The sequence below is a fragment of the Patiria miniata genome, unplaced genomic scaffold (assembly GCF_015706575.1).
Source record: "Patiria miniata isolate m_02_andy unplaced genomic scaffold, ASM1570657v1 HiC_scaffold_13, whole genome shotgun sequence".
Classification (NCBI taxonomy): domain Eukaryota; kingdom Metazoa; phylum Echinodermata; class Asteroidea; order Valvatida; family Asterinidae; genus Patiria; species Patiria miniata.
This window is the reverse complement of record NW_024037051.1, coordinates 15,686,897-15,714,086: the sequence shown is the minus strand read 5'-3', so window position 1 is coordinate 15,714,086 and position 27,190 is coordinate 15,686,897. Positions and strand designations below refer to the sequence as shown.

General features: G+C 41.7%; 1 protein-coding gene across 2 annotated transcripts in view; it reads right to left on the bottom strand.

Moving 5' to 3' along the window:
- The window catches only part of LOC119721398, a 63,673-nt gene that overhangs the window by 22,353 nt on the left and 14,130 nt on the right, over positions 1-27,190 (bottom strand). For both annotated transcript variants that reach the window (XM_038191465.1, XM_038191466.1), the window contains 27 exons: positions 26,502-26,966; positions 26,236-26,262; positions 25,418-25,755; positions 24,259-24,397; positions 23,360-23,595; positions 22,574-22,811; positions 21,826-21,852; positions 20,734-20,912; positions 18,900-19,052; positions 16,702-16,843; positions 15,851-16,092; positions 14,919-15,177; positions 14,418-14,447; positions 13,386-13,720; positions 12,950-13,088; positions 12,092-12,205; positions 11,417-11,585; positions 10,585-10,766; positions 10,002-10,028; positions 9,166-9,344; positions 8,058-8,201; positions 6,987-7,125; positions 6,636-6,744; positions 5,807-5,960; positions 4,730-4,970; positions 3,242-3,274; positions 1,667-1,830 (listed from right to left, as the gene is read on the bottom strand). In XM_038191465.1, coding sequence (XP_038047393.1) covers positions 1,667-1,830; positions 3,242-3,274; positions 4,730-4,970; positions 5,807-5,960; positions 6,636-6,744; positions 6,987-7,125; positions 8,058-8,201; positions 9,166-9,344; positions 10,002-10,028; positions 10,585-10,766; positions 11,417-11,585; positions 12,092-12,205; positions 12,950-13,088; positions 13,386-13,720; positions 14,418-14,447; positions 14,919-15,177; positions 15,851-16,092; positions 16,702-16,843; positions 18,900-19,052; positions 20,734-20,912; positions 21,826-21,852; positions 22,574-22,811; positions 23,360-23,595; positions 24,259-24,397; positions 25,418-25,755; positions 26,236-26,262; positions 26,502-26,966 — 4,604 coding nt within the window. The remainder of the gene's footprint in view (positions 1-1,666; positions 1,831-3,241; positions 3,275-4,729; positions 4,971-5,806; positions 5,961-6,635; positions 6,745-6,986; positions 7,126-8,057; positions 8,202-9,165; positions 9,345-10,001; positions 10,029-10,584; positions 10,767-11,416; positions 11,586-12,091; positions 12,206-12,949; positions 13,089-13,385; positions 13,721-14,417; positions 14,448-14,918; positions 15,178-15,850; positions 16,093-16,701; positions 16,844-18,899; positions 19,053-20,733; positions 20,913-21,825; positions 21,853-22,573; positions 22,812-23,359; positions 23,596-24,258; positions 24,398-25,417; positions 25,756-26,235; positions 26,263-26,501; positions 26,967-27,190) is intronic.

Here is a 27,190-nt window from a genome sequence, read left to right as displayed (position 1 = left end):
CAAGCCGTGCTACATATAACCATACCGCACGCCCACGGTCCATACCGCACTCCGCGTATTGCGCTATTCTAAGCCTACGTGACGCGATTAGTGCTGCACAATTCACTGTGAATTCAAAAGTTTGCGCGTAGGTTACACAGCATGCGTGTTCCAACTTTACTGTGCGTCAAGTTTGCTTGAAGATAAATTCATTATCGCGCTCGCGCTCTTGGAACACGGAAAATGTATTGTGTCTGTGTCCTACATACCACTTGGCCTTCGGCCTCGTGGTATGTGGGACAAAGACGCACGACATTATTCCGTGTTCCACTCGCGCTCGCAAGATAACTATTATTGAACACACGAGGGGCGCATAGCACTTGAAGCGAAGCCGAGGGTGCTATGCGCCCCGAGGGTGTTCAAAACATCATATCCCATATCAATCCAGTCAACAGTTGTTTTGTTATACCTCCGTCTTGGAGTCTTTGTGATATTGAAAACAAACTGCGGTACTTACACAACCTGACATTAAATGAATACAACTGAAGACAACGAGTCAACTCAAAACATGTCGCGTACTTGAAACAGCTGATCGTCTACTAGTCTGGTTTCCAGACCAAAAGATTCTGACTTTTGTTTTACTAGAGTGTGGTGTGGGTCATCAGGTCAGGGAACTAGATTTATCATCTGCTAGTTTGCTTGATCCCCCTCACTGTGTGGAAATAGCATGAGTACCAATCATATACAAGGGTCTGGCCGTACGTGTATTACACAGGGAGTGTGACAGACGTTGTTATAAACTGAACACGTGATCGTTTTAGACCAATTACAATACAGTATTCAAGACGGAGGTATAACAAAACCTGATAGTAGACTGTGAAATATCACTGATCGAGAACTGTTCACCCACCTGACTTATTTCAAAAGTTCATGCATGACCAATGAATGGAATACTTTGATATTCTCAAAAGCTTTAACATTTTCAGTTTCTGCTACTTTACACTGTACACAGATCCCAGAGTGCTGGACCATAGGGATTATTCTGCCTGGTCCATGGACACCTCCCAATCTTAATTATTTGGGAAAGGATGGGAATGATCGGTGTTTTAGTCGAGACGCTGCAAGATCATCACAAGACCATCACAAGACCATCACAAGACCATCACAAGACCATCACTAGACCATCACAAGACCATCACTAGACCATCACAAGACCATCACAAGACCATCACAAGACCTCCAGTCTCAATTCAAGTCACAAGCTATTCAAATGAACTGCAACAAAGGCACTCCTTTGTTATTGTTCGTGCCCTGTTACTTTTGGCTGGTCTTGTGCTGGGCCCAATTTCACGGCGCTGCTAAGCACACGATTTTCTGCTAACAGAGCCTCCATCTTTTTCATGGAGACCGTAAGCATAAGCACAGCAAAAGGCACGCTTACTCCAGAGGAAGAATTTGCTTAAATTAGTGACGTAACAATAGAAATCTCCATGCACGCGCGACCGTTAGCACACACACGCCGTGAAACAGTGCTTAAGGTTAGCAAATTTTTTCTGCTATACTAAACACAACTTTTCTGCTAACTGTTAAGCAGCGCCGTGAAATTGGGCCCTGGTGTTGTGTCTGGTCTTGTGCTGGTCTTGTGATGGTCTCAACTGCAACACTGGAAATGGTCACAACACAGTACCTGGATGTAAGGAGTGGGATCGCCCTTCGAGGCTATCCAAGCAGCTTGGTTGGACAAGCGGGCTTCTCCACCTCCGTTATTCAGCACATCAACGGAGCTAGTGACTGTGATGGCTTCGTCTGGAATGCGTCCGTTCTCCATGCCAATTCCTCCCACACAGGAAACTGGCAAAGGATACCAGCAACACTATTAAAGCTCTTTGACAAATTCAATTTTTTTTTTTTCTTCTCATGATTTTTCTTTTTTTTTTTTAACAAAATATTATGTTAAATATATACAGCTGAATTATTGTCAAGCTACAAATATTCCAATTTTGTACAATAACTATTCCATCACTAGACTCTGGCAGATATTTTCATTCGATGTCTCATTCAAAAGTGAATAACGTTTGCATTTTTCCAACTTTCACTCGGGAGGTAACACACTGAGTGTTTAGTGTTCATACATCGGTAAAAGGGCAAAACCTAATGTTGATTTGCATCACCCCTACGCAAATTCCATCTTATATAAATTTTAATTGCGGTACCCGCTGCTACATGTTCATCAGATTCGAACCAGCCAACCGATACCGCAAGCTCGGTGGTCGAGTCGTAAGACGTCTGCACTAGAGAGCAGGAGGTCATAAGTTCAAGTCCCACCCGAGGGATTTTTCCAACTTTCACTTGGGAGGTAACACATTGAGTATACAGTGTTCATACGTCGGTGAAGGGCAAAACCCAATATTGATTAACGTTTGTATTGCTGGAAGAATTAGCAATTAATAAGAAATGAACGTTGGGGGTGAAAAATTTAAAATTGCACTTGGGAGCAACGTCAACACCTTGAGGGTAGTTTAAATCTGGGTATAAATCCTAAGTAGTGTAGGGATTGAAAAAAAATAACAGGGTTCGACTTTAGCGGTAGCCTGCTAGCCAAATGCTAGTCAAAACAGCGGCGGGCTAGTCAAACTATTCCTTTAGTAGCCTGGCTGGCGAGTCCAAAATTATTGGGATGCGGCAAAGATGAAAGGACAGGAAGAAATAAATCAGTAAATTCAGAAAGCAATCCTGAATCGCTTTGGGTCTAATTTTATTAACTGTTTAGGGTTAAATTATCAGATCTGTTTGTTAAAAACAATGACAGGATTGCCTCAGGATACACATTTTAAATGTATACACATTGTTGTATCGGAGACACTCTATAAAAGAAAAACATGCGAGCTATTGAAAATGCCAGCAGGCTAGTTAAGAGTCTGTTTCAGTAGCCCGGCTACGGTCAAACCCTGATCAAGGGATAATTTTGTTTGAGCTCTCAAATTTAAAATCCCTTGTCCACAATTTTTAAATATCTTCAAATATTCATGGAAATATTTCATCATCACCTATGCTTAGGGCCCCGTGCAGCCCCACCTAAAAACATGTACAAATGTCACCGAGTGGACTTGAATCTGGAAAGTCAGTCTCAAAATTAATGTCCTTAAGCAAAAGACTTGATCACAATATACTAAAGTTCTACATTCCATATCTGTCCTAATAAAAGGGCCACTTTAAGAAGAATCTTCTTTTTTTTTTTTTGGTGACAGACCACGTAACTTACCTGGAGGTACAGTGCCCTTGGTTTCACCCATTCCTGAAATGAGAAGAAACAAAAAATATTTTCTGAATAAAATGAGAGTGTATAGCTGCAACTGCACCTTTACTTCTGAAGGTGAAGGGAAAATAAACTAAGCTTCTGGTCTCTGCTGACTGCAATACCAAAATAAGTCATCAATTCTTCCAAATTGCTTGCACTGAAAGCCCAATGATTTTTTTGGGGAGCAAATTTTGGACACCATACACTTGGTTTTATGACAAACTTGGTCACCCCAGTCTCCAGAAACTGGTGCACATTTTTATATGCTGCTTTTTTAGTCCCTCGGCAAAAATCTTAAAGTGTGAGTGCACACATCCACAGAACTGATTTATAGCGGATACAGTCAGTAGCAGTATTCCTTGTTAGCCCTATTCTTTTTCATTCTTTTCTAGGTCTCACAGCGCTCAGAAAGATGACTTCTAGAAATACATTGCATTCCAGAGTCGAACCCAACTAAATAGTATTAGGCAGAGTTGTAACAAGTCACTGATTTTTGTGCCTCGAGTCGAGTCAAGTCATTTTAAAGAAGTGTCTCGAGTCGAGTTGGGTCATTAGGTCAAGAAAGTCGAGTCACAGTGTGTAGTCGAGTCGAGTTGAGTCGAATCAGGTATTTAGCTCGAGTCAATTCGAGTCACAAATATTTGAACACCATACAATAAATAAACACAAGAGAGAAAGTCATGTTTTGGCTTTTTTAATTTTACATTCAGGTTACTACATGTGGTGACACCACATTTGACTCTTAATGAATATAAAATGATAGTGCCAGCTAATCGCCAACTAATGGGGACACTGATCAAACCACGAACGCATAAGTATAGGCCTACATTATGTGCGAACATTCCAACATGACGTGAACAAAAACCGGCACCGGCGTAAGTCATTGCAATTGATTTTCACGAATCGAGTCGAGTCATTCTGATGAGGAACTCAAGTCGGGTCGAGTCATTTGCTCTCAGTGACTCGAGTCGAGTCGAGTCATTTGCCATTAGGTACTCGAGTGGAGTCGAGTCACCAAAAATTGTGACTTGAGTCATTGACTCGAGTCATTACAACTCTGGTATTAGGCACGACTCAAATCGACCCATCATTCTGATGAGAAACTCAAGTCGGGTTGAGTCATTTGCTCTCACTGACTCGAGTCAAGTCGCGTCATTTGCCATTAGGTACTTGAGTCGAGTTGAGTCGAGTCACCAAAAATTGTGACTTGAGTCATGGACTCGAGTCATTACAACTCTTGGTATAAGGTACGACTCAAGTCGACCCAAATGGAGTGTAGTTTCAGACAGGCAATATATTTCACATATTAATTTTAATTGACTGTCTTACTTACTGTTACTGTAAGTCTTACTGTTTCAAACATCCATCTTAATTCTAATCTTTGGAAAAACTTGGTCGGGTGCGACTTTGAACCACCAGTCTGAAAGGAATGTCAGGAGGGAATCAACTGACCTTCTTGGGTCAGGATGGCAGTGAATGAGTACGCGGCCTCCTTCTTGCGGAACTTCTTCATCTGGAGCTTATCGCCGACGTCCAGCCTGCTGTAGCCCCGGATTTTCTTGTTGCGGGCAATCATGTGCTCGCTCTTGTCGTGGGCCCTCTTATCCCTGTAGATGGGGCTGCGGTGCCGGGAGGTGAAGCCGATCATGTGACCAGAGCGCACCTCGATCCAGTCCTTGGGTTTCAGCAGAATCTAAGCGGAATCAGCGATTACGACCTTCAATCAAAAGCCCAAGTACTCAGACCTATCTGTCTAAATTCTCAACATTAATTACTCATGAGGTGAATTTCCCTTTTAAAATCCAGTGGGCCCTTTTCACACCAAGCTTTCGATGTTTATCTTTGACTGAGCCAAGTGTAACATTATCTGGTTACTCCCTTAAGCCACAGGAGGCCAGTTTACTTCCTGCTGGATCTACCTTTCCGAAACCCCACACATGTTACATGTACAGGCACAGTCAGTCAAATTCATGATTTTCCGTTGTTTGTGCATCAATTTCAATGATCAAAAAAAGAAAGCATGGTTTCACGTGAGGGCCTCAACACCACCAGTTGATAACGACACCGTGTTGGTGTCGCAAGCTCCTGATACGAGCTCTGTAACCAAAGTCTCCAAAGGGTATCTTTTATTTAATTGATATAATAATGGGACAGGAAACGAACTTTCATGCTCGATGATTTCACTACCCGACAAAAACGAATGATACGTTTGATATTTAATTTATGAAAAATGTAGGTGCGTTTAGGCACTGAGGATCGTCATGCCAGTAAGTCGTTCAGTCAAGCGGTACTAATTGTTCCCTGCTGGTGGTAGGCATTCATCAGGTGCTAAAACTGCCCTAAGGAGATAAAATCTGGAGATAAGAGAGATCACTAACCCTGGTACAGTCTTGATCAAACACCCGAATATAAGGCAACTAGTCGGGTTTTCTCTTTGAAGAGGATTCATAGCATGCTGAATCTCATAATTTTTCCGTGTATTTGTTATTAACTTTAAGAAAACCAAACACCGCTGTCCTCTGTACAAACCTCAAACACTTCTCCTCTGTCCAGTTTTTTACGCCGCGGTACGGTGGTCTTGCCGACAACCTTGAATTTGCCTTTCTTCATATTGATGGGCTTCAGGACATAGAAAGTGACGGGTGCCTTGTTCTTGGGGACCATCCTCCATCCCTTGATGTAGCTGTGAGCAAAAAACAAAAGGATAGAATTCATTGTCAGGAATTATGTACAAATTGAAGGAAAGTCTCAAGTTAAATTCCTAATTGTGAGATTTGTTTGCAATATTGGTATATGAAGCATTATAGCACCTCACCCACAGATTCTGTGTGTTGATTGGCCAAGAGCGAGTCACATGGAACTTTTTATTTTTGCTATCTTTCTGTGCACAGCCAAAAGTACAATACCCGTAGCAACCAAAGTACTATACCATTAGCAACCAAAGTACCATACCCATGGTGCGGCATTTGTGTGCAAATACATGCTATGTGCGCGTTGAACATTGGGAGTAAAAAACTAAAATGTTTTTCTCCCTGGATCCCGACTGTAGGGAGCTGAAATCTCTAGGGGATTTATTACTGGCCTCTACCCACCTTGTGTGAACATTTGATTTAATTTCGTGAAGTTGGATTTTTTGGTCAAAATTCAGAAAGCGCACAACAGAGTTGGGTTCAAAACATCTCTCAAAGGAAGCGTTTGCGAGGGCTCCACATTTCGAAACGTTTTTACCATGAATATAAACATCTGTGTGAAGTTTCAATCTTTTATGAAAAAGTGCACAATTTTATTTCACATATTCGCTGGACTATTGGCCCCCTCAGGTGTACACAAAACACCAAGGGCAACTTATGAAGCCTACCTGTTGCAAGTAAGAGGATGCTTGGTGTTGACCACAAACGTCTTGTCACACTGGGAGTACTTCCATCTCCTGACCAGCGGCTTGGGGCCCCACTCTTCCTCGCACACAGCTGCAATGGCAAGGAGACAGGGGTATATACTGGTACTGAATTACTTCTTCTCGGAATTAAAAACTTCTTTGTCATTTTTTCTCTGCAATTTTCCGCAAAAATGCCGGGTTTACAACTTCTTCATTTAACAAAACAACATTCCTTTCTAAACATCTTTACATATATGCCAGAAAAATACGGAATACAGAAACGTACAGAAAAATTACCAAAAGAAAATTTAAAAGATAGAACAGTTTATTTACTTGGGCAACCCAGCACATCAAAACGAAGACCGATGTCCTTGTTCCACTCCTCCACAGTTATTCTCATGAACTGGGCCTTACTTTCTTCCTGGAAGAAGACCTGGACCGCTGAATCCGAGTCGGTGTTGCCGTAGAAGATCTAGACATTAACACAGGACAGAATGAAACTCTTAACAATCCAAGAGTGTTCAAAATCCAGCACAAGGTTTGAGAGAACTGTTGCAGGACTTGGGCAGACCAGGTACTGTTCCCCTACATGGCCTTTGGTAACCCTTGAAAATTGAAGTGCCAAGCAAAGGGTGCCACTGGGTTTCTCCAAAGGGGGTTCAAAGCAAAAATTTCTTGGGATTCACATAACACTTCAAGTATAACCAGGCCTCGATTTCAAGCTTTTTTTCTTTAACAAGCCCACCGGGCAAGTTACCTCAGCTTTTTGCGAGCCCCTAGATATTTTAGGCTGTAACTTGCACATCTGTATAACAGCTTTACATTTGCACTAGCTCAACTTCCTAACATTGCTAGGAAAATTCACACTCTAAGGAAGTTTATGAAATCTCGGGTTTGTTTCGATGTCTTGCTTTAACCAGTTCACATCGGATGACGTGTATACACGCAAAGGTTTTGCGGTATTCGGAACGGATGACAGCTAAACACGCAACGAGTGAGGCCAGAAATACCTGTCAGCGACCCGCTCGTAACAAGTGAGGCTGAAAATATCAGGGTGTATGTGTGCTACACAGATGACAGCCTGACATGGCCTGAACTCATCTGGGATCGAAGCTCGTGAAAAAAAATCCAGTGCCTGGGTCTGGTCACTGTCAAAATATCACGGCGTGAACTGGTTAAGGTTCCAGCCTCCTGATTTCATTCCCCTAAATTGACAGAGTCCAGCAAAATAATCTTTTCTGCTTAAAGAGACGCAGACTACTTTCAGAGAAGACCAATGGTTAGTGCATTTTCACCAGGTTTGAATGCGACAGGATCAAATGAATCTCGGGCACAAGATACAGCCAACGCTGTGGGGACAAAGCCTGCTTTTCCTAAATCTGCTTTTCGTAATTTTTTTTTTACCGTGCCGCCTTGTTTGTTTTGAGCCTCCTTCCAGTTCTTCTCGTCCTGACTCAGTTCCACTTTGAACTTGGTCACCCATCTCTCCTCGTCCTTGCAGCCTTGGACGCTCACCCCTGTTACCAGAGTGGGCTTGCCCAGGTCAACCTATGGTTGAGGTCAAGGGTCAGGGGTCAGAAATAAAAGTGATGTAACTGTCATTGAATACTTTTTTTGGAATATCAGGTTGGCTCAAAGCAAATTATAATTCTATTTTGTTGAGACTTGAACACTAGACATTGTGAGTAATTAGTTTTAAAAAATTATAACTAAGCAGATACTTTTTAATATTTGAATATTCTGTTGAATAGCATGACATTAGCTTTCTTTTCATAGTTATTCCAATCCAAGTAGAGCAGGAAAAACATGACTACAATTCATTTGGTTCAACATGGGATGGGAAGGTTTAAACACAAGATAACATGCAGCCGATTTCACGAAGGTTTATGCAAGACACGTACAATTAACTCCCCTTGCACCATAATTTAGTGTGCAAGTTGCGCGACATTTCCCGCTGCACAACATTTCAGTTATAACACAACTTACGCAACAAACTATGGCATAACTTATGCAATCATTTTAGTTGGAGTAAGTTATGGCGTTACGACTAAAAATGGTCTTACTGGCAAATCGTGATCTTCGTGCATCTGCCATTGCGCAACTTATCAAGGTTGACACAATACATTTTAAGCTTTGTGTTTTCGGTAAATAGATTGCTCTTTTACCCGTGACTGAATTTTTAGAGTTGTAGCACGATTCCGAAGAAAGTCGGACACAACTTTAAAAAAAGGCAGGCGGAGGTGATTCATCAAACTTTTTGTGTCCAAACGGAAATCATACACAAACAGCCTCCGTACATGTTGTTACTGTCGTCGGACAAAATTATTTCAAAATGGCAGGCAGAGGTGAAACAGCCTCAGTACATGTTGTTATTGTCCTCGTACAGAAAGTTTCGTGAAATCAATTGTATTTAACCTTTATTACACAGCTGCGCAACAAATTTGTTGCTTAAATCCTGCGCACGGCGTAAGTTACGCACTGTTTCATGAAATCAGCTGGTGTCCTTGCTCACCTGCACATACTGGTCCTTGTTATTCAGCGCTGGTGCCCAGCAGCCCTTCATTGCAGCCGAAGCCTGGGCATTCAGCCTGGACTGGCTGTTGCCGTACTCTGGGCCCAGAACAGAGGAGGTCTCGATGCTGGTGTCGGGAATGGTATCATCATCCATGCCCAGACCGTACATGCAGGCAACTGGGGGGTTGGACGCAAGGCAATGACCAGATTTATCAAAGTCATACCATAGCAGGAATATCACGGACACAACAGGGGCCTCTAATGATTGTACAGTGCGGCAATTGTTTGATGAAGAGGAAAAGTTCCTTATAGCCATATTTTTGGTAGAGCGGTGTTCATCACAGCCGTGCTATGATGTACATCACTCTGCTAAATAAATGCTCTAATGTAGTAAGGAAATGGAATTGGCGTTTGAGAAAAGTGAACGAGAAGGAATAACAAAAGCCAGACAAGTATGTTTTCATAATATTTTTTCATTAAGATCTAAGCATGAAAAAAAAATTAAATAGAGGGGCATTTGAACTTGCAATCTCTGGAACACCATGCAGCAGGACAGGGGACGAAAGAGGAATGCAAACACACTTTATCTCGGAAGTAGAGACAGTCAATAAGAAAACAAGAGCTAATTGTTCTTCATCGAGGAAGAAAGCAACTCAAATCTGAAACAGTATTAACACCCTCCTGCTATGTAAGAGATCACCAATGGTCAAAATGTCCTTCCTCACCTCCTGGCATACTGTTAACAAACCAATGGGGGTCTTGACCATTATTGACCCAGGTAATAACGTGGCCCAGAATGCATGTTTCATAGGAGGGTTAATAAAAAGAACTTACTTGCTGGTACACTGTCCACACGTGAAACTGATTAGAACAAACACACACAAAAATTAAAAATTAACACATGGATTCAAAAACAAATTCAAAGTCCGAATTTTGTCACCGCTAGTCTTTGAACTGTTTAAAATCATTTTATCTCCGTTAAAAAGGTATATTCTTAACAGTGGGGTATTTATTAAGCTCTCATATCCACCATGACTGGTGCTCAAGGCGCTACATCATTATTACCCCATGACAAGCACTCGCAATCACAAAATGTACTGAACACAAGACTTAGGAAAGTAATAAGGATCAAGTTGGCGTGGCGGTACTTTCCTCGCCTTTGACCCGGGTTCGTATCCCGCCTGTACCAATATCGGGTCTGGGTTTTCAGTCCTGGCCTGATACCGTGGGTTTTACTATAGAATATCATTCCGGGGTTTTCCTCCCACAACTAGATCTGTTATTTCCTTCCACATGTTCTACCAAGTCTTACCCATCCTGTTCTGGCGCATGCACCATTGGATGTTGACGAAATAATTAAAATAACATAAAACAAAATTAATTCAAGGTAATATTTGGTGAGATGTGCTGGACTAACTTGATACAGAGGCGCTAATGGAGTATGCCTGTTTGCCGCTGGACACAAACTTCCTGTATTCGCCGACAGGGGTAGGATCCAGATTGCCTCCGTTTCCTGAATAAAGGAGCTCCACGCTTTCTTCTCCCTCGTCGTAACAGATGACGGGTTCACTAAACGACCACCCGTAGACATCCCCTTTCCTGACGGGAGCAAAAAAAACAAGAGATGTCAATAGTGCCATGCAGTGAATCTCTCTTTTTAAGACAAAACCCGAGTATCCGCTCAATTCACAAGTACCCCCTCACCGGCAAAGAAAGTACAGTTGGGGGTGACCGACCGACGCCATCTTGCCCGACTGCCGCAAAGCACAGCCACTACGTGTGCACATGGTACAAATCCCCTGGTGTAGGTGCGTCACACACAAGGAACAGCGCACGTCAACCAGCGAAAAGTCCCGCCCATGGGACGTGGTTGCTAGGTAAAAGGGCGCCATCTTTCGTCGGCGCACGGAGCCCATACAGCTTATATTCGGGATTTTGCCCCGGCCTGTACTAGGATTTCAGCTCTCTCTTATCTCCAGATTCAAACACTTGGGGAAATTTACTGGATGAATGACCACCACCAACAGACCGACCTGATATTACATCAGATGGACCTGAAACACCAGATCTTGAGTATGACACATAAGACCTCGAGGCCGAGGCACAGTGATCCTGATTCCTAAATAAAAATCTTCTACATGGCCCTTTTAAAAGTACAGTTTCTGAGGTGGTCGGGAAAACGCTTTTTTCTGGGTTATTTTTTCTGCTTATATAGCTGGGTGGGTTTGTTAATTGCATCAAAGACAAACCTGAATGGAATTCGGGCCAAACTGTCCAATCTGTAGGTGGCCAACTCGTTGGGTGTCTGGCCTGGAATGTCGCTGCTGCCAATGTGCTTGTAACGGGTGGGGTCGTTGGGGTCTGCCCGCCACACGCCAGCCCTGAAAGGCTTGTCGCTCTTCGGAAAGAATTTCCATTCTGTGAAGTAAAGAATACAGTGGTGAGTGTGGCCCAGTTGTTAGGGTTTGTGACCTAGGTCAGAGGGTGAGAGGTTCCAATCCTAGCTGCTTCTGCATGGCCACATGCTGTGTCCTTGGGCAAGCCACTTTACCCTACTTGCCTCTTTCAGACAACTAATACAATGAGTATCTATGGTACTATACAATCAGCATTTAAGTACATTCTTCAGTCATACACCAAAGCATCGCATTTATTACCCCTGATTGGCCAGCTGATGATCCTTCCTGTATCCATCGTTCAATCTCCAGACAGGAAACTCAGGCAGTTAGTTTTTAAGTTAACAGTGATTAACTCCACTCAAATAGACATCTGTTGTATGTAAATAGCATTCATCAGTTCAAAACAGATGTAATAGGCTACAGATGTTACTGTGGGGTGTCAACGTGTAAAGCCATTACCATAGCCCCAAATAGCAGATTTAGTAGCAACCCTAGTCTTTATAGTCAGATCACTGGCCCACTAACCTGTGACGTAGCCATCACTTTCGAACGGGGATCCAGCCGCTAGCAGGATGTAGTTCTTGCTGTCAATGAATTCTCTTATGATGCATGTGGGGCCGTACTCAGTCGCGGCGGTTTCTGTGCAATGTAAAGTTTCAGAATATATTCACAGCAAACCTGGAAAACTCTAAACGTTTAGGCATAGCCGTCCTATATCCAAATGGGATGGGGGATGGATGATTTTGCATATTTTAGGAAGGCAGTGTTGTAGTGGTACTGGTACTCGACTCGTTTCCAGTTCTCGACTGAGTATATGCCTTTTGAGAATACTCGTGCTTGCACTTGTACTCAAATATCAAAATACTCAGACTCGAATTTACGGCACTCGTACTTGAGAAGTACTTGGACTCAACTATTTACTATCGTACTCTTTGGTCAAAGTGCTCGTATTCGATTTTAACTTGAAGGACTAGGGGATAGTAATATTTAAAATGATTTTAATTATCAAGAGTTCCAAGTATTCGTACTTGGATAGAGTTTATTACATGAGACTTTATACCCCTTGAAAGGATAACAGATAATATGGTCAAGTTTTTGAAGAACTCTTAAAGGATCCTGGCAAAAAGATTGCCGAAGGTAAATGGTACAGATGATAAGCTGATGGAAAAATAATTGAGAATATCTTATATGTGGATAAAAAAAATTACAGCATGTACATTTTTTGTGTTTACTTACAGTGCATGTAAAGTACTGATGCATGGTGGACTAACTTCACGTGAGAGGATTTTGTCATAAAGTTAAAAATTGAAGTTTGGCCAACTATTCGAAGGTTCATTGCACATTTCGAGCTTTTGGAGATGAGAACAAAAATAACCAACTTACCGAATTCCCCAAGGACTTCAAAACGCAGCGCTGGGCGGTCCTGCCATTCCACAAGGTTAATGCGCAGGTAGCGTCCATTGACGGCGCTGCCAAAGAACCTGGTCACCTGGGTGTCACTGTCAGTGTTGGCGTCAAATACCTGTCAATGCAGCACAGAACCCATACTGAAATAACATCCATTTTGGTTGAATATTTTCAGTTTTAAATTAACTTATAGGCATTTAACATGAATTCATAAATACTGAAGACAGTTTACCCATTCCCACTGGTCAAGCTAGAGCCCGTCACGTGGCCGGTCTTAAATGGTATGATGGCCTGGCTGGCTGGTGTTGAACACTTTTGCAGTGTCATATGAAATTTGGACTCCTATGAAATCCAGTGCGCTTAATAAGTTACAAGGTCAAAAATCTAACAGATTCCAACAGTTCTCACTCACCTTGTTGTCATTGCAATCCACTATGTCGTTCCAAGTGTCACCGTCGTCGGAGTATTCCACACGGTACTTGGTGGCCCACCAGTTGAGCAAGCTGTGGCGTCCCTGGGTGATCATGCCAGTGAAGACCGACTGGGCACCAGTGTCCACCTGGATCCACGGTTCATTGTCACCATCCGCGGGCACCCAGGCCCCGCCGTTGGTGCCGGCGAAGTTGAGCCGGCAGGAGCGGGCGCTAAAGTCAAGGTTGGGCTGGTCGCTTTCGTACACAGATGACACGCTGATGGCATCCACGGGGAACTGGCCGTTCTCCAGACCCAGAGACTTCTGGGCATCCACTACGTCGGGGAAAGAGAAAAAGCCATCAGGGCCCAATTACATACAGTAGTACAGTGGAACGTCACTATACCAAACACCGCTATACCAAACATTCGGCTATACCAAACATTGTCCCTAGCTCCCGATTTTCATGTGCAAAATGTACTGAACATTGATGTTGAAAAATGTCAACAGAAGAGCGACAAGTGGCGATATTTCCCAAAGGAATACATGGGGAAAGCCTCCCATTGCCGTAGGTATAAGATAAACAACTCTGTAATAACACGATTCAATAGTCGGCACATGTTCAAAGTCGTCTTTCAGAAACTACCAGGGCAGGCAGGATAAAGGTCTGAAGGGCGCTATGTACTGAAAAGTGAGTGCGGGAACAGCGGTAGCTTGAAATCGCTATACTGAACGATCCCTATTACAAACAATTTCTGTGGATCCCGCGATGTTCGTTATAGCGGCATTCCACTGTAATAATAAGGATTTATAAAACACACACATCTGCCAAATGGTATGGTACATCATTAACATTTCTCAATTTTTTAAAATGAACTTATTTGAGCCTCAAAGGCCCCTGATACAAAGAAGGATACTCAACACAGAAAAGCTTGCTAATGTAATTGACAAAATCAGTGAACAAGTTCTTCATTGTAAACTTAAAATTGTAAAATCTCAGAATTCGGAGTAGACTTTGCTGCACGGTCTTACCTGACGCAGAACAGTCATTGGGATCCTTGGCTGTAAAATCGAAACAAAGATAAAACTTAATCAATCATAATTTCTTTCTTTACTTTGTTCACTTTGTATCTACCATATACAAAAAGTATTATCATATGAGAAAAATAAAACATATCCTAAAATAATAGGGTTTTTTTTTTGGTCAAGAGCTAAGTTGTTGGTGTTGTCTAGTAACAATTAAATCATAAGTCAATTTCTGGGCGCAATAAGAGTATAATAAGAGATAATAATATGATAAGAGTATAATAAGAGATGAACAGTAACAAAGGAATGCCTTTGTCACATTTAAAGTGAATAACTTGCGACTTGATATGAAGGACTTGTCATTGACTTCTGACCGATTTAGGAACACCTGAGGGGGCTTGTAATAGACTCAGCAACGACAATGCAAGTCTCTGCAATATTTCAAGCAATTTTTCAACCGTAAAATCCAAATTATCAAAAACAGGGTCTGTTAAATATCATTTGCACCTTTGAACAGGACGACCATGGAGTAGCTGCGCGGTGCCACCCCGTTGAATGTGATGGTGCGGCCAGCTCGCAGTTTGCGGAAGTTCTTGATGTCGACGTTCCTGGAGTAGACAACATCGGTGACGTCTGGGCCTTCCTTGGATTTGTACAGGACGGAGCGGGTGAAGGACAGGCCCAGCATGTCTCCTTCCTTCACAGAGATCCACTTCTGCCGCTTTCTGTTCTTCCTCTTCTGCTTGAACTTGACTTCTACCTCAACCTGAGACCAAAAGAGTGTCATGCGAGGTTGATATCGGTCTGAGCTAAATTGTTAGCTTTTAATACGACAATCAGGATTCATGTGCCAGCTTTAGTGAATGCCGACTTGTTGGAACTTGCTCACACTGCATGAATTTCATGAAATGTCTCACTTTTTAGCAACGTTTCACAATGAAAATAATGCAAACATGAGTTACCTCATTAAGTTCAGTTTCGAAGTATGGAGTACCGAAGTGAATACGTCACGCACACTAAATGTGTGTAAAAGACATTAACCGCGTGATTCAGCCCGTGAACCAACACTTCGTTTGCACTAGATTTTCTGGTTCTACATGACGTCACACCTCGGTACTCCATTGTCTGATGGCCACATCAAAGTTAATGGCTTCTGATTAGCATCCCTTGAACCAAGAAAATGACAAATTGGGAACTGCCAACATAACAGACCGAATCTACACCTCAATTCAGTAGCGCACTCATATGGTGTTGCAGCGATCATACGTTCAAATCCTACACAATTTAGCTACTTAATAATTAACTTTGTTCAAATCTGCCAAAAATTTGAGGCTGATATATACACTTATATGTCTTGAGCTGCCAAATACGTTTGAATTTTCATCTGTCTCCAGAAAATTAACCGGGGATCTCCGGGGATTAACTAAAATAGTACATACGTCAGCCTTCTTGACTTTGATGTGCCTTCGTCCCACTATCTTGTAGGTCATAGCTGCCTCGTCGACCGGTCGGAAGATAATCACTCGGAAGGAGCCACGTCTGACTGCCAGGAATCGCACCCCAGTCACAAAGCCGTCTGAGATGAACTTCTTAGCCGGCATGACGAAGGTGAAGCCACCCGAGCCGCGGTACATTCGGTGTTTGCAGGCGAATCCCACCTCAGGTTCACTGCTGACAACATCTTTAAATTAAATTTAAAAGACTTTTATCTATTTAAAACAAATAATTCAATGTAAAGTGGTGTTGCCTGACGTGGCGCACTTTGCAAATGCAGTGTTGCCAAACTTCAAATTTTGATCACGTACACGTATTGTGATGATCTAAACAGGACAAATTTCTGTCGTGATTATATTTCCAAACGTCGCAGAAAGTGAACTGTGGCATTCAAAAGTAAGCCACGACGTTTGACAAATTTTGAACCATGGTCAGCGGCGGTGGACAAAACGTAAACCAGGTGGAACAACAATGTTACAAAGACGGCAACTTGTCCTTTATAGATCACCATCCGATCTCTCCAATATGGCTTCAAATGGCTTCGGCTTTCTGTACGCTATCCAGTCTTTACATACAGATCAGTGGTTTGTACAGAGTTGATGAACCATAGTTGGTACCAGCTAAAGGAAACAATCCAGCTCATAACCGTCAAGAAGACTGCATATATCAGTCACAAGCTTTCAAATCTCAGTTAATGCAGACAAATTATTCTAATGAGCCAAAGGAGCATGCTGAGGCAACTGTGTAAAAATCAGGTTTTGCTAACTGATGCCAAATATTTATTATTTTTAATTACCTGGCAAGCCCTTGACGTCCATTCTCATCGCCGGGAATTCACCGTTCCAGATCATGGGCACGATGCGAATGGAACGGCAGGACAGAATCGCTGAAAAGTAGTTGGTTACTTCTGTTTCCTGGTCGAAATTTCCACTGAACATCTTTAAAAAAAAGTTTTTAAAAACATATTTTATTCTCTAGCGTAAGTGAAACATAAATGAGCAAAGTTACCACACTTTTTTTTTTACTGAGATGTCCGCTGTTATTCGTTCAACAGCAAAACCAGTAACATATCCGGTATGCACAGAACATGTTACCAAGATATAATTTAGTTTAGCACTGAAAGTACCAAGAACAAAACATTTTTAGTTGTGAGCTAAAGAAAATGAAGTACAGAACATGTTAAAGGGAATATACATCATTTGCTTTTGCTGTAATTTTCAGAAATGGATGGGATTGGGGGGTTGGAAATATAAAGCAAATATAGTTACACTGACTTTTTGGAGGTTTTGGGTTCGAAAATGCTATAAAAACCAAGAAAAACGATCATTTTCCTGTAGTCTGGTTCCCTGACTCCATATAAGAAGAAACAGAGCAGTTTACATACATTGGGGAATTGTAAGGTCAGGGAACCAGTCTAGCTGGCTCGTACCCGTTCATAGGTTTGTAATCGATTGCAAACAAGTGCGATGGTCAATTGGGGCCAGTATTTGAAAAAAAGCCAGTTATTTCAAACGCTGAACGGCCGATCAGCGTTGGAAATTGATACAAAAATACCACTTTTCTTGAAAATGACAGTATACCAGGTGCCATAATTTTACAGGATGCTTTAGACTGTCATTTACCAACATCCTATTAAGGTATTTCGCAAAAACTTGGTAGTTTTATTTTTCGATGTTTGCAAATGTTGTATATTCCCTTTAAGAGTTGTCGGCAGAACCAAAATAAAGACACAGAGTAGGAAACAGAGTTGAAAGGCTAGCTCTGAACCAAAGAACAGAGCATGCTTACTTTTAAGCTACTAAGTAAAAGCATATGGGCTCTGTGCGCTAACGAAAGAGGCCCGCGTCCTTTTGCTTAGCAATGACATCCCATGGTGGGACATTTAGCTGGTTGACGCGCACCATTCCTTGTGTGTGACGCACGTACACCAGGGGATTTGTACTATGTACACGCAGTGGTACGGCAGCGCGTCGCGGCAAACTTGCAGTCAGGCAAGATGGTGTCGGTCGGTCACCCCCAACTGTACTTTCTTTGCCGGTGAAGGGGTACTTGTGAACAGAGCGGATAACAGACCCAAGCACAGATAATTTTACAAAGTCACATGCTATAAAGAACTGAGTTACAAGCTAAAGACTCTACCGACAGAATCTTACAGAGATAATGGATTTACCATGGTCTTGCCATCATCGTCACAGAATGCAGAACATAAACAGAGTCTTAAACTACAGACCTAAGCACAGTCTATGTTAAAAAGTCACAAGCTTTGACAACCTGAACAATAAGCTGAAGAACCCTGGCACAGAGAACCTTACAGAGCTACTGATTTACCATGGCTTTGTCATCATCACCACAGACCACAGAAGGTACAGTCAATCATTTGCAGTCTATCCAAAAACTAACTGACATAATTATTGTTGAAAATCATACTTGGTTTAAAGATAGTAATGGGAGAAAACTCCCTGTGAAATGATCCTTTCTGGCAAGCTGTCATTTTGAAGAAATCAATGAAAGAAGGTGTGTCCAAAGACGTATCGTTGGAAATTTTCGTTAGTAGTTCGTTTTTATATTGGGTGAAGCACGCGAAGCATTGACACGACGCACAAGTGCGCCCGGTGCTATAATTCGTCGGTTCAGTGTGCGACATGGTGTAGCTGCAATCGGCTCAGTGAGAACTGAACGCTGAATTCAGGCCCAATTCAAAACATTACTCAGCAACTTTTGATTTGAAATCGAGATCCTAGAATATTGTTTTCTCGGAATCTACAGCATTCACTGAGCTGGAACTTCATCGGGTTAGTTGTTCAGCACCCTTCTTTAGATTTTGAGCACTTTTGTTGCTTCAAACGAACATAATGCACAAGTTACAAATGATGGACCCTACCTTAAATCTACAGACCCAAGCAGAAATAATATTAGAAAGTAGCAAGCTCCAAAGGACCGAGTCATAAGCTAAAGAAACATGACGCACAGAATCTCACGGAGCTATTGACTTACCATGGTATTGCCATCATCGTCTGCAACATCCTGCCAAACCGCCATGTCAACGCTGCACTTCACGATGTACTTCTGCACGAACCACAGCCTGGTGGTGCTGCTGAAACCCTGAGTCACGACACCACCGCATCGACGAACTTTCTTAAAGTCAACCTGGAGTGGGTCAATAACAAACCACGATTTAAAACCTCCTGTTTTCCTTTTTAACGGTGGGCAAAAGTTTGAGGTGGCGAATAGTTGCAAAGTAGAGACCAGGCAGTGTCAAATGTTGATTGAAGCTGAGTTTATCAAATGAGCAGTACTTCCAATGTATAAAATTCAGCCAGAAACTGATGTTACTTGTAAGGTACATTGCAAGGTGTTTACTCATCAATTTGTCATATTTTTTCAGCAAATTAAGGCGATGTAACCATACCATTTTGGGTGTATGGACGGACGTGAATCCCACGTAGTTTACAAAATGTTACCAATCTTTAGTTTTTGGATTAATTTTAACTTAAAGCCCGAGTCCATCATTTGTAGCTATCCGAAAAGTAACCGGCGTAATTATTGTTGAAAAACATACTGATTGAAAGATAGTAAGGGGACTAAACTCCCTGTGAAATTATCCTTTCCTGCAAGCTCTCATTTTGAAGAAATCAACGAAAGAAGGCATTTCCAACGGTGCTTCTTAAGAAGCACCGTAGGAAAATTTAAATTTGTTCGTTTTGTTATTCGGCGCAGCGCGCACAAGCATTGGAACGATGCACAGGCGCGCACGGTTGCTATAATTCATTGGATCAGTGCGCAACATCGCGTAAAGCTGCAATTCAAAACAATTCGAAACATGATTTAGCAACTTTTGATTTTAAATTGAGATCCTAGAATGCTGTTTTTCTCAGAATATGAAGCTGAAGTAAGTTGTTCAGTATCCTTCATTAGATTTTGAACACTTTTGTTGCTTCAAACGAACAAATTGCAATAATTACAAATGATGGACTATAGCTTTAAGCTTCCTAACAACTCAAACCGTGATAATGTCAGACAATGGCGTCATTACGGTACCTTCTTTTGCTAAAAAAAAAATATGGCTATCCATTGCCAGTTCTGTAGTTAAATTAGGGCTGTCCCGAATAAACCGAATATTAGAATATTCGATCATCAACCTTATATTCATTTACCTTTAATTGCTCCGAATATTTAAAAGAAGAAAACTATGCACGTACATGACTGTGACGTTATATTTAAAGGGAGTATACATCATTTGCTTTTGCTGTAATTTTCAGAAATGGATGGAATTGGGGGGTTGGAAATATATAGCAAATATAGTTACACTGACTTTTTTAGGTTTTGGGTTCGAAAATGCTATAAAAACCAAGACAAACAATCATTTTCCTGTAGTCTGGTTCCCCGACTCCATTTAAGAAGAAACAGAGCAGTTTACATACATTGGGGAATTGTAAGGTCAGGGAACCAGTCTAGCTGGCTTGTACCCGTTCATAGGTGTGTAATCGATTGCAAACAAGTGCGATGGTCAACTGGGGCCAGTATTTGAAAAAAGGCCAGTTTTTTCCAACGCTGGTCAGCCGATCAGCGTTGGAAATTGATACAAAAATACCACTTTTCTTGAGAATGACAGTATACCAGGTGCCATGATTTTACAGGATGCTTTACACTGTCATTCACAAACACTCCAGCAAGGTATTTCAAAATGATTTGGTAGTTTTATTTTTTGATGCTTGCAAATGTTGTATTTTCCCTTTAACGTAAAGTTGCAGCACATTTTGTTGACGACGGTTCATTGTTCTCATCCTTTTAGCAGGCTAAAGCCATCGACCGTTATGAAGAAATTTACCTGGACGAAGGCACTCTGGTCCTTTTCTCTGCCGCACCAGCCGCCGGTCAGGCCCTGCTGGTCCTTCAGGAAGAGACGCGCTCGCTCTGCCTTGCTGTTGGCGTCGCAGAAGCTGGAGGCCGTGATTTGGTCGTCCTTCACCTGTCCTTTCTCCACGCCTAGACTGTCCGTCGACATGACTGTGTAAGATGTAATTGAAAAAGTGGAAACAGACTTGAGCAGGTCAATAACTTGAGGTAAAGATTCTCACCTTAGGTCACATTATTTCGTGGGTTTCCTTTTGTTGGTTCACCGTATGTTTTTCCGAGGCCATTAGAGTGAGACAATGTTTTGTGACAATTTAACGATTTTTAAAAACTGTTTGGTAGTATTGTTCATCAGTTAAAAGAACAGAACTATTCATTGTACATAATTAGGTTGTTTTGTTAAAGAGGTTGTGGAATGTTCGAAGACATTTCCGTCATTTTTCGAGTATATGTAGCCTATGGTGTGATGAAATAAAAACGACTATTGTTTCTGTCATGAAATGAGTTCAAAAGGTACTTTTGAAAGCTGTTTTTCAGGTCCAGTTTCAACCCGAACGTGCAACTGTGTAAAAGTCGTTGTTACGGGCAGCAAACAAAACACAGTAAATCGTGACGTAATAAACAGGACTCGTGTATGCTACTGTGCATCGGGAGTCCTGTTTATTACGTCACGATTTACTGTGTTTTGTTTGCTGCCCGCAACGACGACTTTTACACAGTTGCACGTTCGGGTCGAAACTGGACCTGAAAAACAGCTCTCAAAAGTACCTTTTGTACTCATTTCATGACAGAAACAATAGTTTTTATTTCATCACACCTTAGGCTACATATACCCGAAAAATGACGGAAATGTCTTCGAGCATTCCACAACCTCTTTAAAGGGAGATAGTGACAATTCAAGTGGTACACATATGGCGCTGAAAAGATTGGGGTTTTATTTACCCAGCAAAGGCAAAACTTTCCAATTTTCCAAACAAATATTTCCTATACAATTACATCAAATATCAATGGCACTTATTTACACTGATGTTACGAATGTAAGAATGGTTTAAGAGTGAATTCCTACCTGGTGGAATGGTTTTTGTAGTGGCAACTGCAGGAGAGAAAAAAAATTAAGGAGAAATCCAGTTAACTAAGTTCAACATTTTGGATCATTTCTGAAATGTTGGCTTGACACCCTTTTTTATTTAGCAAATATTTTTTGTGTTGAGCAAATTCATGTGTTGAGAATATGTATGTACTTTACGTTAAATTACGTAAATTTACGTTACAAAATCAGCAATTTACGTCGCATAGCATTTTGGCTGGAGACCAGGTTTTGCGAAACAAATGTTTTCTGTGCTCCAAGCCAATTCATATTCCATTCAATTAAAATCAATTGAACAATATCAAGTACAGTTTCAAATGATAATTTAAGATTGCAAGAAATACAGAGTTTGAGTATAGTTTACTACTGTGATTAAAGGTGTTAAGATAGAAGTGCCCAAAATGAAGGACAAACTGAAAGATGAAGCAAGTTTTGGTTCACCTTTCCCTTGAACAGGGCAAAAATGAAACAGTTACAATACTGACGAAGACAAGGAATAGAAATATACATTTAATTTATTTTAGTCTGAAAAAAAAAACAAATTTTAAATGTCTATCCTTAAATTTAAAAAAACAATTCTCAAATATTTCAAAGACACCCTAATTTGGGTCAAACAACGAATCAAAAATAAATTAAAAGAACTTTGTCAACGATAAAAAAATAGACAATAAGATAAAATTTCAGGAGAATAAGAGAAAAACTGCCACACTAGCTGATCATAGCTCACCTTGGAAGATGGGGTTAACCCCACGGTATTTCCTCCCAGCCTTGCCCGTGAAAGTGATCTCGCCGTTTAGGGCAAGGGCCCTGTACTCCTCCATCCCGAGGGAAGCCGTCAAGACGGTGCTCTTTGGCTTGTCGTCAGAGGAGAAGCCTATGACTGCCTTCTGGAAAATCAGGCACATGATATCACCCTTTTTGACTGGGATCCGCTCACTCTCTCCAGCGACCTCAAAGTGTTGCAACTGTGGGCCAAGAAAACAATCATAAAAGCAATGAAGCATCCATCTTTGTTAAACCTCTGTCTTGAACACTGTATTTTCATTGGCCTAAAACGATCACGTGTTAAGTTCATAAAATGTCATGGCACACTCCCTATGGGATATCACACACATGATATCTCACATGATATCCCATAAACATACATAAACGAGATAATAATACCGAGACAATGTGTGTAAAGATGTAAATAGAAAATCCATGGAATAATAATGAATTAGCCGGGAATATTGCACTTGAAATTGAAAAGTAGCTATAAAGTCCACTGACAGCTTGTTTTCCATTAAAATTGCATCACACGGCTGCCATTTGGTTTACGTTTTAACAAATTTTGAGCTGAGGTCCGACAACTATTTGTTGAATATCAGATGACTATTTACTGTATGCTTACTAAATATATAAAATAGTCACCAAGTTGTGCTTACGACATGTTTTGTGAAATGGGATACGACGCGTCGTAAGTCACGACGAGTTTCATGAAATTGGGTGCTGATTATGAAGCACTTTGACTCACCCTGTCACTGCCACTGCTTGTCACATAGGTGCTACCAATGATGCTGTAGGTGCTGTCATCCTCCCCTTTGCGCACAACGGCAATGGTGAAGGACTCCCCGTTGAATGGCCGGTATTTGAGCCCCTTCAAGAAGCCGCAGCGCTTGAATGGCTTGCCGACGAGACACACGGCAGTGTCGTCTTCAGGCTGCTCATCCACTACATCGGTTCCGGCCACATCGGGCTCGTCCACTTCAACTAAGGTGAGAAGAAAATCACAGGACGAATTTCAGTTTTACAAAATGCAACTATTTTTGGGGGGCAGATTCACTTTCAACAGTGATTCACATCATAACGTATATGTATTTGTGAGTCGGTGTGGCAAGACTTAAGCAGGGATATCACTGAAAAGAAAAGAGAACAAGCTTTTAATTCAGCCCAGTAAGTCTTTCAAATACAAAGCGATATCACTGATTCTAAAAAAAAAGCATCGACCACAAAAAGTTCACAGAGCCGATCCTAAATACCTTAACACATGAATTGGCAATTACTTCATTAACCATCGTCCCTTATAAAATATTTCTAAACAGTAAACACAATTTGGTGAAATATGAAGCCAACAAATGAAGACTTTATTTCTAAAACGCATTATATATCAATTTGTAAAAAAAAAATGTCCACGATTATGAAACTAATAAAGAATAAAAACAGTTTTCCCATTGTTAATTTGTTAAATTGTATTTAACTACATTAAACCTGTCCAAACTGATTCTGGGCAGCCAGGGTAGGGTGGGATTCTCAAAGGTAATAAAATGGCATTTATTGCATTTTGGAAATAAAGTCTTCAAATACTTCCGATAAACGCAAACATTATGCAGGCTTTCAACAAAAGCGATCAACATGCAAGAAAAGATTACTTACTGTCTCGTCCAATGAGATCCACTCGCATGCTGATGGCGTGTTTCCATAGCAACGGTCGGAATCGAATGAATCGGGTCATCAAGGCGTTTCTGAAGAAATTCCTGACATGCCTCTGGCATCTGCATCTGCTTTCGAAGACCTGGCGTTCACAAAAATATGAAGAAAAAACTGTCAGTTTATACTTTAATATACAAAATCTGTGAACCAGTGGCCCGGGTTCAATTCCTGCCTTGGTCATTATGCAGACTGAGTCTTCTTGACTCTTCTGGGTTTTTCTTCCCACAACTAAAAGTGTAATTTCTTCATAATGTCTTCTCTTTACTGGGCCCCATGGGAGACCAGTGGATTCCACTGCTACCCATTTGAAATACGAATTAAATAAATAGACTGGATGATTTTATATACTAAAGGAAAGCTTACATTGTGGTCTTTCCAACCATATAAATAACTCAATTTCACTTGTATTTGTGCGACATTACACCCTTTTTTGTGGAGTGGGTCACATATCGTCGCAGAGCTGACAAACCGGCGAATCGACCATTTTGGCGATTTCGAATTTTTGTTATTTTTAGGGTTTATGAAGGTTGCTCTTTCAAGTATTTATGCCAAAATTCTTAATTTTTGTCTGGATTTTGAGATTCAGAGCCCCTCTTGTGGCGAATTACTCACAAAAACAAATCCATAATTTGACATAGTGACGAATACGAAATTTCGCTGGTAACCAGCTTATGTAAGGTGTGCGTTCAAAGTACCAACGAATGTTACTCGTCAGTTTGTCGGATTGGCGCGAGCGGCGCGCGCGCTCCGACAAACTGACGAATAGCATACAAACAGTGTGAAGAACAACCGGATATTGGGGATTAACATAATTTGACAAACTGACGAATACGTTTACGATCAAATAAAATCATATCACACAACTTCTCTGATTAAATAAGTGACCTGATGGATACTTAGTTTCCTATTTTATTCAGAATATATACAAAAAGGGTTTCTATCGAAACATTAAGGGTAAAATACGGCGCCCAGAAAAGTGTCCAACTTCAAACGCAAATTACTCCAAACAAGCTTTTCGCTTATTCGTCGGTTTGTCAGCTCTGCGACGATATGGGCTTTACGTAAAACCAAAGTATGGGCTTTACAAACGACCTGCACTTACATCAGCATTGCCCTGGTCGTCCGTCACGTACTCAAAGTTCTGGCCGTCGCTGCTGTACTGCACGTTGAACTGCTTGACGCAGCCCATGGGGGATCGGTCCTTGTCGGCAATCCCACAATGCCCCTGGCTGACCACGCCGATGACCAACGTCTCCTGGCCCAGGTCCACCTGCAGCCACTGGTCCTTGTCCGCGGAGGCGGCCGTCCAGGAGCAGGCGCCGTACTCCGTGTTGTCCAGACGGCCTTGGTGGGACACGTAGTCTCCGTGGGCGGACGATGCAGTCATTGCACTGTCGGGGATATTACGAGACTGCACGCCGAGGTAGCTGTTGAACATGACTGTTTCAAAGACAAGTAGGATCGATATATCAAACACGGCGTCTTAGATTCGTCAAAAACAGTCATGTGTCAAAATTGAAAAAAATCTGATGTGACATTATTTATATATCACTCAAACACTGTCTGCAATGCCATTTGCGTCGCAAATGTTGAACGAGGGAAGCTTTCCACTCTCTCCTGCCTATCTACATGACTGAAGTTTTCACGTTCAATGAGAAAAACACACAGTAATTAGAGATGATATTGCGATGACTTTAATAATTCACTTTTTGAAAGACAATGTCAAAACTGTCTATGGCAGCGTTGTGATGTAGTCGAGAAAGAAACCTACCACAAAGCATGTATATTATGCGAAGGACAGCCATATGCAATATTTCAGTTCATATACTTTAGTTTTCAGTTCATATATATAGTTTTCTGGGATGCTTGCATAATTTGAATATTGGTTGCATACTGACCACATTACAGAGAAATACTTACATGCCTCCACATGTTTTCCATCAGATGCTGCAGTTAGGAAGAAGAGGAGGAAAAGAAAATGTGTGACTTGGGTGAGCACAAAACTTTAATCAGGTCAGTGTAACAACATTTGCTATAAAATACTAACCGCCAAATCCATCCATTTCTGAAAATATCAGAAAAAGCAAATGTTGTATATTACCTTTAAGTTCCAGAAGTTGATTCGTTTGATAATTCATTAACTACAACTTAGATGCATGAGAATATACATTATTATCATAACTTACATTCTAGGACGACATTTATGGAGTATGCCCTCTTCCCGTCTATTCGAGAAAACTGGACCTCAGTCATGGGTTCGATAGAGTCGAAGTAGTCTGCCGCATAGACTACACCTGCTGCAGGATCACTCTCATCATCATAGTAGACAGTGCCACCGGCCGATATGAAACCGATGTAGTCGCCAGCGCGGACGGGAATCTTGGAGTTGTCGCACTCGCACAGGTCCAAGCTGTCATCTGCGATGGAGAGCCGTGCGCTGCCCACGATGAGAAACTTGCTTTCGTCGTTCGCGTGCTGACGCCAGACAATGAGCGTGACAGGCTCCATGGAGTCGGCGTTACGCTTGATGCTGAAGGAGCGGATGTAGCCCTCGCAGGCGATGGGACGGCTGAAATCAATGATGGCGTGTTGACCCTCATCCACGCTGGCCCGCAACTTGATCTCGTTGCCCATGCTGGACGGGCATACCGCTGGATAACATGATCAATTAAGGAACAGAAACACAATTCATATGAAGGATCATGAATAGAGGGACAAAGGGGCATTTTCCTCTTTTCTCCAACCTCCCCTCCCCCCCCTCCCCACCAAAAAATAAGAAGACTTACTCTGCAGAGTAAACTAAAACAAACAGTACAGCTGAACCATTATCTCTTCATTTTTATATTTGGGTATTTTACGTCCTCAAACTGCATTC